Source organism: Pongo abelii, chromosome 7 (genome assembly GCF_028885655.2).
Source record: "Pongo abelii isolate AG06213 chromosome 7, NHGRI_mPonAbe1-v2.0_pri, whole genome shotgun sequence".
NCBI lineage: Eukaryota > Metazoa > Chordata > Mammalia > Primates > Hominidae > Pongo > Pongo abelii.
In genome coordinates this window covers 155,018,486-155,030,905 of record NC_071992.2, presented here as the reverse complement: position 1 = coordinate 155,030,905, position 12,420 = coordinate 155,018,486, and the positions used below count along the sequence as shown (strand labels likewise).

The window sequence follows — 12,420 nt, the reverse complement described above, 5'->3', positions numbered from 1 at the left end:
CTTCTTGCCCGGTAATTTCAAATTTTAACTGATCCTTAAGTAACCTTTGCTGTCAACTTGCTGGCTGCTGGGCTTAGCCTCTGCTGAAGAGGAATTGCCTTTTTTTTTTTTTTTAAGATAGAGTCTTGCTCTGTTGCCCAGGCTGGAGTGCAGTGGTGCAATCTCAGCTCACTGCAACTTCCACCTCCCAGGTTCAAGCGATTCTCCTGCCTCAGCCCCCTGAGTAGCTGGGACTACAGGTGCATGCCACTACATCCAGCTAATTTTTGTATTTTTAGTAGAGACGAGGTTTCACCATATTGGTCAGGCTGGTCTCAAACTCCTGACCTCTTGATCTGCCCACCTTGGCCTCCCAAAGTGCTGGGATTACAGGCATGAGCCACCGCACCCAGCCAGAATTGTCTTTATTCTAAGAAGGAAAAGCATATCAATTAAACAGATAAGGAGTTAACTCCATTAAGTATGGACTGTTTTCTCCTTCAGCTGAAGCCTGCATGCAGTGCTGATGTTTTCAGTAATGGCCCTGCTTTTGTTCCCTTATAATTTGCTTCAACGGAGGGTTTGCTCCTTTAAATATTCTGAGAATAGAAAGCTTCCATCCAGAAAAAAAAGAACAACAATTAGTGCTGCATCTGAAAGACAGGGGTTCTTCTTGCTCCATTTAGGAGTGGATGGTCACTCCAACCATGAGAAGTCCTTGGGGCATGTGGTCTAACCTGCATGATGAGCCCCAGGCAGTTGCACTGGGCAGAGTGCTCAGTGTTCCAAGGAGCAGGTTACTGTCTCCTGCAATGGTCAGCCTGACGCTAGGAGGCAGAGCTGTTGTTTCACCTTACAGATGAGGAAACTAAGGTTTAACAAGATTAAATGCCACAGCTACAAAACTAGCAGGTGGTATAACTGGAGTTGACCCCTACTAGTCCAACTTCAGTAACCCAAGTAGTTATTGTCTTGTCATACTCCTTAGTAACAGCTGATACCAACACCAGCACCCAGGACAGCTCTTAATGGGGTGCAATGCTTTAGTCTACACTATATCTGCTAATGCTCCTGTCTGCAATAGCTGCCCCTTATCACCACTTATTGTTAAGAAAATGCATCACAGAAGGGTTAAATGTGTCCTCCGAGGACTCAGTCTATTGTGGTTCTTGGCTTGAAACCCAAGCCAGCTTCTATGATTGTCATCTACCCCACACCACTTTCCAGAAAATAGAAAGACTGTTTCATTTCCTCTCTGTTCAACTTCATTTATCAAACAGTATCTCCACTAGACTTGGGGATGTGAAGATGAGTTTGTAAACTGAAAATGCTAACCCTGATGGAGTACTTACAATCATTGTCAGCATCCTTTCATAACCAAAGGCTCTGGGCATTCACTGGTCTCCTGCACTGCCAAGAGGGTTTGGTTCCTTTGTTTGCAGTTGCAATGCAGCATCGGGAAAGCAGCTTCCCCAAGATTTATCTTACAGATTTGCAGCTGCTGTCTTCAGTGGCCGGCATGAGGAGGTTCATGCCACACGGTCAACTACAGAGCTCCATTCTAGGACTTTGAACTCGCATAAAACACTGACTTTAAGATATAGGGTCTGGAGATTGTAGCTGCAGTTGTGGTTATGATCGTGTAAAGGAGGAAGAAGCAACAAGATGGTAACCACAGCAATGACCCTGGGCGCATGTATTCTACAGAGTGAGACATAAATGCCTTGTCTGGGTTGGAAATGATGACTATTCTGTCCTCTACAAAAAGGGTTTTTATTTCCTTCTTATAGCATGTTCACCAACCAGTAATAGGACCTAAAGGGGGCCTGGCATGGACCCAGAGACATCCAATGAGCAAAAGTCCTCATTTGGAGGGTATGGATGACTCCGAGGAGGCACAGATAATACCTGCTGTCATTGGCACTACCCAAAAAAGCCTTGGGATTCCCATCCTGCCCAGAAAATAACCCAGAGCCACTTACTCCATGTTCTTTCCTAGAGCAGAAAATTCTTTCCATTCGTAACTGCCACAGTTCTGAAAGATTCTCACCAAGCATCACCTTAACAGTTTCCTTTCAAGTCAGGAGGTATAGAGAGAGGTCAGATATGGGCCATTCCTTTCATAGCCTGATGCTGTGACACAGAAGACAGACCCACAAGCTTGCAGCAAACACTTAGGAATGTCTGATGGAGGCAGGAAGCCAACAAGGGCTGTGGGCACAGGCCTGGGCTTTGGAAGCCAGTGGTCCCCAACCCGCTTTGCCTCTTATTAACTGAGTGAATTTTGCTTGCTAATTATAGGACTTGGGCATTTATTATTATCTGAACCTTAGGTCCCTCATTGGTACCTTGGGTCCCTCATCTGAAAAAGAATTGTACAAACTGTCTCATAATGAGAATGTGAGAACTGAACAAGGGGGAATTTACAAATCACAGCAGGTAGGAAGCATTTAATACATGTAACTGCAAGCGGTCCTCATAATACTTGCTTCATTTGAGTTAACAACAACCACAACAAATTGTCAGTAGAAGAGTAAACGACTGAAATAAAACTAACACCATGGAACAAGGGGTAACCTGTGAAGGCCACCTGGAGGAGGTAGGACTTTAGTTGCCACCTGGAGGAGGCAGAATTTTAATTGCATTGGAGGGTTAGTTAGGAATTTACCAGCTATCGGTGGAGAAAGGTTTTCCAAGCAGGACAACAGCATGTAAAAGTTTAGGAGAAACGTTTGTTCTGAGAGTAGGAGAGAGTTACTAACTTGGGAAAGTTTAGTCCCTGCCCTCAAAAGTTTGAAAACCTTTTGAGAAAATTGCCTGTTCAGTGTATTCATGAAGGACAGCACTCTTAGAGCAATTCCTGGTATGAATGTACCTTCCAAATGATTGTTTTATCATGTGCTTAGCACATGATGCTTCTGGAAAAATGTAATTAAAAACAAAATCTCTCAACTCAGAGAGGTTTTCCACGAAGGTAGAAGAGAAAGAAAACAATTTTATTATTGAATAGCATTAAACCAGAATGTGATTTGCATTACAGGCAATATGCTAAGAGATTGCAAAGACAGAAAGAAATCTTACTCTTTCATTTATTTTTATTTTATTTTATTATTATTATACTTTAAGTTTTAGGGTACATGTGCACAATGTGCAGGTTAGTTACATATGTATACATGTGCCATGCTGGTGTGCTGTACCCATTAACTCGTCATTTAGCATTAGGTATATCTCCCAAAGCTATCCCTCCCCCCTCCCCCCACCCCACAACAGTCCCCAGAGTGTGATGTTCCCCTTCCTGTGTCCATATGTTCTCATTGTTCAATTCCCACCTATGAGTGAGAATATGCGGTGTTTGGTTTTTTGTTCTTGCGATAGTTTACTGAGAATGATGATTTCCAATTTCATCCATGTCCCTGCAAAGGACATGAACTCATCATTTTTTATGGCTGCATAGTATTCCATGGTGTATATGTGCCACATTTTCTTAATCCAGTCTATCATCGTTGGACATTTGGGTTGGTTCCAAGTCTTTGCTATTGTGAATAGTGCCGTGATAAACATATGTGTGCATGTGTCTTTATAGCAGCATGATTTATAGTCCTTTGGGTATATACCCAGTAATGGGATGGCTGGGTCTAATGGTATTTCTAGTTCTAGGTCCCTGAGGAATCGCCACACTGACTTCCACAATGGTTGAACTAGTTTACAGTCCCATCAACAGTGTAAAAGTGTTCCTGTTTCTCCACATCCTCTCCAGCACCTGTTGTTTCCTGACTTTTTAATGATCGCCATTCTAACTGGTGTGAGATGGTATCTCATTGTGGTTTTGATTTGCATTTCTCTGATGGCCAGTGATGGTGAGCATTTTTTCATGTATTTTTTGGCTGCATAAATGTCTTCTTTTGAGAAGTGTCTGTTCATGTCCTTTGCCCACTTTTTGATGGGGTTGTTTGTTTTTTTCTTGTAAATTTGTTGGAGTTCATTGTAGATTCTGGATATTAGCCCTTTGTCAGATGAGTAGGTTGCGAAAATTTTCCCCATTTTGTAGGTTGCCTGTTCACTCTGATGGTAGTTTCTTTTGCTGATGGTAGTTTCTTTTGCTGTGCAGAAGCTCTTTAGTTTAATTGGATCCCATTTGTCAATTTTGGCTTTTGTTGCCATTGCTTTTGGTGTTTTAGACATGAAGTCCTTGCCCATGCCTATGTCCTGAATGGTAATGCCTAGGTTTTCTTCTAGGGTTTTTATGGTTTTAGGTCTAATGTTTAAGTCTTTAATCCATCTTGAATTAATTTTTGTATAAGGTGTAAGGAAGGGATCCAGTTTCAGCTTTCTACATATGGCTAGCCAGTTTTCCCAGCACCATTTATTAAATAGGGAATCCTTTCCCTATTTCTTGTTTTTCTCAGGTTTGTCAAAGATTAGATAGTTGTAGATATGCGGCGTTATTTCTGAAGGCTCTGTTCTGTTCCATTGATCTATATCTCTGTTTTGGTACCAGTACCATGCTGTTTTGGTTACTGTAGCCTTGTAGTATAGTTTGAAGTCAGGTAGCGTGATGCCACCAGCTTTATTCTTTTGGCTTAGGATTGACTTGGCGATGCGGGCTCTTTTTTGGTTCCATATGAACTTTAAAGTAGTTTTTTCCAATTCTGTGAATACTACAAACACCTCTATGCAAATAAACTAGAAAATCTAGAAGAAATGGATAAATTCCTCGACACATACACCCTCCCAAGACTAAGCCAGGAAGAAGTTGAATCTCTGAATAGACCAATAACAGGCTCTGAAATTGTGGCAATAATCAATAGCTTACCAACCAAAAAGAGTCCAGGACCAGATGGATTTACAGCCGAATTCTACCAGAGGTACAAGGAGGAACTGGTACCATTCCTTCTGAAACTACTCCAATCAATAGAAAAAGAGGGAATCCTCCCTAACTCATTTTATGAGGCCAGCATCATCCTGATACCAAAGCCGGGCAGAGACACCACCAAAAAAGAGAATTTTAGACCAATATCCCTGATGAACATTGATGCAGAAATCCTCAATAAAATACTGGCAAACCGAGTCCAGCAGCACATCAAAAACCTTATCCACCACGATCAAGTGGGCTCCATCCCTGGGATGCAAGGCTGGTTCAATATATGCAAATCAATAAATGTAATCCAGCATATAAACAGAACCAAAGACAAAAACCACATGATTATCTCAATAGATGCAGAAAAGGCCTTTGACAAAATTCAACAACCTTCACGCTAAAAACTCTCAATAAATTAAGTATTGATGGGATGTATCTCAAAATAATAAGAGCTATCTATGACAAACCCACAGCCAATATCATACTGAATGGGCAAACCTGGAAGCATTCCCTTTGAAAACTGGCACAAGACAGGGATGCCCTCTCTCACCACTCCTATTCAACATAGTGTTGGAAGTTCTGGCCAGGGCAATCAAGCAGGAGAAGGAAATAAAGGGTATTCAATTAGGAAAAGAGGAAGTCAAATTGTCCCTGTTTGCAGATGACATGACTGTATATCTAGAAAACCCCATTGTCTCAGCCCAAAATCTCCTTAAGCTGATAAGCAACTTCAGCAAAGTCTCAGGATACAAAATCAATGTACAAAAATCACAAGCATTCTTATACACCAATAACAGACAAACAGAGAGCCAAATCATGAGTGAACTCCCATTCACAATTGCTTCAAAGAGAATAAAATACCTAGGAATCCAACTTACAAGGGACATGAAGGACCTCTTCAAGGAGAACTACAAACCATTGCTCAATGAAATAAAAGAGGATACAAAGAAATGGAAGAACATTCCTTGCTCATGGGTAGGAAGAATCAATATCGTGAAAATGGCCATACTGCCCAAGGTAATTTATAGATTCAATGCCATCCCCATCAAGCTACCAAATCTTACTCTTTTAGATAGCCAAGCTGATACAACCACCTATCACATACATGTTGTCAAGATAAGCAATAACTAGTCCTCAAGTGAGAGGGTTTAATGACACCACATGTCCTTCCTAGATTCACCTGGTAATTGCGGTGGCCGTCTGTGTGTCTGTATTAACTAATTGACCTTATTCAAAGCAAAGGTAAACTTCTCACATCTTCATGCCAGGAAATAGATTTGCAACTTGGAGCCAGGCATCTGCTGAAGTTGGGCTTCTACTGTTTCACAGGAACTGGGAGATAGATAGGGATGCTGTCTTCTTTGCTGATTCTATTTCAAAGAGATGGTTCCTACGTCCTTGAGAAAGACATTCCTGGGTTCCTGGGTCACAAAGCTAGCAAAAGTCTCATTTAGCTTTTAAAAGTATTTGCATACCTTTCAAAGAGACTCTCCCTCAAAAAAAAAACTCACAATAACAAGTTTTCAAAAGTAAGTGTTTTCAGTAGACCAAGTGGGGCGAAGTTTCTTTCCTTATTTTCAACAGGGGGAATTAAGCCCTTGAAATGACTCTTTAATAAACCTCTTCTGAAGAGGACTAAACCAGCAAAATAATGAACTGGTCATCTCCCTGGAATATGAATTCCCAGCACACAGGGTTTTTATCTGTTTCATTGATTGTTATATATTCAGTGTATAGAAAGGTGTCTGGCCTATGCTCAGCATGGTCAGTCAGTCTTTCTGACTATAAATCCAGTGCACTTGACGTCTTGAAACCTGTTGGATAAGGCATCATGGTCTAGGAAAATAGCCAGAAAAGTAATATGGGGAGAGAAAGCGAGCTTGGATATTTGATCATCAGACAAATGGATCTGGATTAGATTCCCGACCTTGCTTTCTATAAGCTGTGTGAGCTCAGGTGAATGACTGAACTGGTCTGGTCTTCAGATTTGTTATCTAACACTCTGATAATAAGCCCTACCTCATAGAGTAGACTTACTGGCTCAATAAGAGAATAAAGACATATTAAATATTTTTGCATCAGTTCAGGATATAAACAAGGAAATATATGTAATGGGATATCATGTGGGAAGCCTTGGCAGAGTTCCTGGAAGAGTCAGAGCTCTGTAAATGTCAGCGCCCTTCTCTGGAAGGAAGTGAGTCGGGCTTGGGGGTGGGTGTGTTTGCTTTGATCCCTGACTACGTTGGAGTAGGAGACAGAGACAACTGTGGAGATCCTTGAGCTGCTGACATTTTCGTTGTTGCAACATGAGTGTTGAAACTAGTCTAAACCCAGACTGAGGACTGGAATTTGAAAGGAAGCCATTTACTTTTAAGGCAATTGTCCTAAATGTTAAGGAAGCAGTGGGCTATTCTATGTCACTTCTTTTCATTGATTACAACATGATCTGCAGAGGGTGTGATGGGTTTATTTAGATTTAGAAACAGTAAAAATAATTACATGGAAAAATTTCAGAAGAAATGCTCTTTCTCTCTGACTCCATTTTTTTTTTCTCTTCTAAACAATGGTATTTAGCACTTCACAGATATGAGCTCACCTAACCCTCCCAATAAATCACAGGGAGAGAGAGGGCATTATTAGGTAGTCACTGTCATCAGTGCTGCTGAGGTGGTAGAACAGTCTGGATTGAAAGAGGGCTGGACTTGATGTTTCCATGAGAGAACTGTGGGGCACTGGACCCCCGGAAAGACCCTCCTAGATGGACCTGCCCCTCAACCTTTATTTACTAGATGAACAAACTGAGACCAGAGAGTGGACATGATATGCTTAAGAATGCAAAGTTAAGGGGTGATAGACATAGAACCACAACTAAGATTGACCTACTGCCACAAACCTATTTACTGCATAATGCATTCTTTTAAAGGAATTGAAATGTTTTTGTTTTAAAAACATTTTGCTGAAACACACTTATTAACACAATAAAGGCAGAGCTAAGGTAGATAATAGTTAAAGAATTGGAACCTTTGGATGTTACTTTCTTGGATGGTCTGTAAAAAGTATTTTTGGTAGGTTGTATATTTTGAGCATCTTGATGACCATGATGATGATGACAATGGCAATAATGATGACAATGATGATGATGAGGATGATGGTGACGGCAATAGTCGTGGTGTTGTTGATCATTATGATGTAGACAATGATGATGATGGTGAAGATGAGGATGATGACGGTGATGGTGACAGTGATGATAATAGCTCTGGTGGTGCTGATGTTGATGGTGATCGTGATTATGATAGTGATTATGGTGATGATGGTTATGGAATAATAATGATGGTGATGGTGATGATGGTTATGGAATAATAATGATGGTGATGGTGATGATAACGATCCTGATGATCATCATGGTGATACTGACAATGAGAATGATGATAGCTAATGTCTTTTGAGAGCTAACACACAACCTGTCATAAGTCTAAGCACTTTGTATATTTTAGGTCATTTAACTCTCACAGTAACCCCATGACCAAGATACCATTTTATTATTCTCGTATTAGAAGTAGGAAGACAGAGAGTTTAAGTATCTTGTCCAATGACACACAGTTAGCAAATGGCAAAATAATGAAGATAATAATTATAACGAAGATTTATTGAGCTCTTACTGTGTTCTGGGCTCTATGCTAAGTGTTTCCCATTTGTTATTTTATTCTCTAACATTTTCACAGGGTAGGCATCATTATTTTCTTGTTCTTGTAGGTTACAAAATAAACGAACAACTCGAGCAGTTTTAGTGAAGTGGCTCCTCAAAGTCTCACAGCTAGTAAGGGAGGGAGCAAGGAGCTTATGTATGGATAAATTCTTCCAAAGCTTCCCATATGGTGCTGCTGCTCCTGCTGGTCACCATCTAAACTTCTCCTTCTCCCTCACCCTCACACCTATTCTGCAAGGCCTGCAGACCCTGGGTTTATTCTGCCTCTTTTCCTGCCACTCCTGGAACACCACTTGTTTTTAACTGACCCTTTTCTCTATAGCCTGGACCACTAGCCTATCCCACACTACACCCACAGCTAGAACCTAGGACAATTTCACATCCTTTTAATGGTTTCCAGTGCCTACAACTAAATCTAACATCAGATGTTGACATGCAAGGCTCTCAAAGAAATGAGCCCTGCCTGCCTCCCTGGCCCCTTTCCTGCTGCCCCCTCTCCAACCCCATACCCCAAATCCCAGTTAAGCCATTTTATCACACATCCTCAACCAGGCCCTGTTTCTATCTATCTGCTGCCACCATGCCTGAGCTACCACAAGAACTTGCTAAGAGATTTTTGGGGAATTAATGAATGGATGAATGAATGCATGAAAATGCTTTTTGTTTCCCTATTAAAATTTCCAGTGACATCTTTCTTTTCTTTTTTTCCTTTCAAGGGAAGTCAAGGAGAACGTGGTGCAGATGGTGAGGTTGGACAGAAAGGTGATCAGGTAAAAATTTACTTTATAAGGAACCACTCACCCTGAGGAAAGAGCACTGTTTCTCCCAGGTGGCTTCCATTGTACAATGTCATTCCTTGTCTCTTCTTTGCCTGTAGCAGGATTTTTTAAAATCTCATTTTTATGGTTTTCATCTTGGTATCTCTGGTTCACTCTAAGCTCCCTCTCTCCCTCAATTATTGGAGAAGCTTGCCCTCCCTTCCTTTCCTTTCCCTTCCTTTCCTTTCTTCCTTCTCTTTTCTTTCTTTTTGTACTATTTTACCTTTACTTTTTGTTTTCGCTGAAATGGTCATTCATTATAAAATTCCCCCTTCTTCCCTCCCATCATCTCAAGTAACTGTTGCCTGGCTCTCTTGCTGCTAGCTGAAATGCTTCACAGACACTCCATGCTCTGATCAGTGCACATCCAGGCCTGCTGGACCACTGCTCCTAACGTGCTATAGGATGGTACCAATGAGGGCTCACTGCTCTCTCTGTGGATCTGAGCATGGCCTCCCTATCATCCTCTATCCAGCACAACCAGCTGATTTCTGCCTAGTCCAATTCTACCAGCCTTCCTGCCAATGGAAATGACTGTTATCCTTCTGCTTTGCTGCTGTCATCCTTTTCCCTGTTCTCTTTTCTCTCCTCTCCCAACTGCCCTCCCCTTTACTTCTCCCTCTCTTCTGCCTCTCACAGCCAGTGCTCATTGTCAGCCAATTCCATGCCAGACACTGCACCTGGCTCTGAGATCTGGAATGACTCGTGGACAAACTCCTGACCTCGCTGGGCTTGCGGTTCAGTGAGGGCATGAGGTATATGAACAAGTAACCCACAGGCAGTGAGATGAGAACTGTGCTCGAAGTCTGAATGAGCTCCTTGGCTAAAATCTCTTCTGTATTTGGAAAAACAAAATGTGTTTGGATTATTCTTATAAGAATGACTTATCAAAGGCAATGTACTCTACACTGAATGGTGTAGCCTGTGGTTTCAGTGGTAAGGCTTGGAGGTGGAGGGCAGAGAAATCATTTCTTTCTTGGTGGTTTGTTTGGTTTCATAACATTGTTGTACAAGACTAAGTGTTAGATTCCAAGCTTTGTTCTATAACTTTTTCAGCTCACTCTATAATATGCAATAGACTCCTCTACACATGGAGAAACAAATCTCTTGCTTAAAATAACTAATATTGCCAGAATATGGAGGCCGTAATTCAGTTAACCTAACCATTTCCATCGTGTACATTGTGTTTGTGTGCATTTATTTGTTTTTTGTGTTTTTATTATGAAACACGTCAAGCATATCTAAACAATAAAGACTGTAATAAAATGAACCTTTATGTACCCTGCACTTAACCACAACATCTTTCAATTATTATGGCCCCTCTTGTTTTCATTTATATCCTCAACCATTTCTCCACACCCCCTACCCACACATTATTTTGAAGCAAATCCACTTTCAGGACATGTTTGTTTTTATAAATGTTGTCAAGTATTATTGAGATATATAAAAAGAGGTCCCTTTTATTGTCAGTGTCTTTAGCAAAATTGTTAGTAGGGTTGGAAGGTGGATTCTGTATTGTTTCCTGAAATTTGATATTTGCACAAAGTAAAAAGTATTTTTCAAGTCATTTTAAAGAATTGCATCTTGTGTTTTCCTAGGGTCATCCTGGAGTTCCAGGTTTCATGGGGCCCCCAGGGAACCCTGGGCCACCAGTAAGTAATCATCTTTAATCCCCTCCTCTTTTGGCCTTGACATTTGAATGCACATCCATACTCACCAGGCATGGTATGACACTGAGCATGTCTCTCATTTTAAGAGATGGGCCAATACCCAAAAGGTGACAGAGTTGACCTAAAAATGCAAGTCCCGCTGGCATGTGGGGGAAAGTGCAGAGGGTCTGGAGTAGGCTTGATGGACCATGCAATTAGAGTGATGTTGGGACTGGGGGACATTGGCAAAGACAGACTTACTTCTTCTTCTTTTTTCACATTGAGCTTTGGTGGATAGGAAGCTAGTATTTCAAGGTTATGATATCAAGCAAAGAAGGTAGAAAATGAGAAATTGTAAGCAGCTTTCCCCATGTTATGGGGAGTGTGTCTTGATATTATCTCAATGATCTCCACTGGGCCCCCTGAGCAAATGTTCTCTCTGCTTTTACAGTAGCTGTAGCCTTGACATTGACTGGTGCCCTTCTCACCATTTCCCTCTCCCTTCAGTGTAGGCTGCCCATAGATTAGTCATGTTCCTCCTCTGATCAGAGTCCACTGCTGTTGCAGCCCACATATCCATCACGGGTAGCCATGGCAACAGGCACTGGAAATTAGTGTTTCTGCCAAGCCCAGGATCAGTCCCCTGGGATTTCCCATGGGTTCCGCATGAGACCCTTGTCCCAGACCTTGCAAGGAGAGGATTTCTGGAATTACTGAAAGACCACTGAAAAGGATCCTACTTCAAATAGGAAATACCCTGTTTGAAAGTATAGTGAAAAGCGCTTCAGTTAGGAGTATAGATTTAAAATATATGAAATTAAGCTTGCTTTGTCATCTTTTTAAACAGCTCAACTTCTAGTTGTAACTGTGTGTTAATTAGTAGAATAAATTAAGTTGTTTTAAGTGTATATTTTCAATAAAATCAGATGAAAGCATGACATGGCATCTTTCACTTCGTGTTGACTTTTAGAGCAAACTCACAAAAAGGTAAATTATCTACAAAAGCACTATTCAGTTTCCCAGAAAGCCTACTTTAAGTCTTTAATATTCGACACATTTTCCTTCCAAGTGCCTTTGGTGTTAATATTATTTTTAATTTCTCAGCCTCACATCTTACCTGGCCCAACTCTGCCATGTGCATGTTTGTGAAGGATATTGTAGGGAATTTATCGGTTTGCTATCATTTAACTTCACAAAATTCTACAATTCTTTCAAGGTTTATAATTTCACTTAGTAGTTGCTTTGCACTGTATTTGCATATTATTGGATTTTGTAGCATCTGACAATCAGCAAAAAGAGAAACTGACAATGATGCTGATACAATCACTAGTAGGGAGGGGTGTTAGTGTTAAGCAAAGAGGGGCATTTGAGAGGTAACTAATTTTACTTAAAAAATAGTTTATTCATGAA

General features: G+C 41.0%; 1 protein-coding gene across 4 annotated transcripts in view; it reads left to right on the top strand.

The window, feature by feature from the left end:
- Positions 1–12,420, top strand: part of COL22A1 (collagen type XXII alpha 1 chain) — a 337,498-nt gene that overhangs the window by 279,314 nt on the left and 45,764 nt on the right. For all 4 annotated transcript variants that reach the window (XM_063726825.1, XM_054518874.2, XM_054518873.2 and 1 more), the window contains 2 exons: positions 9,260–9,313; positions 10,960–11,013. In XM_063726825.1, coding sequence (XP_063582895.1) covers positions 9,260–9,313; positions 10,960–11,013 — 108 coding nt within the window. The remainder of the gene's footprint in view (positions 1–9,259; positions 9,314–10,959; positions 11,014–12,420) is intronic.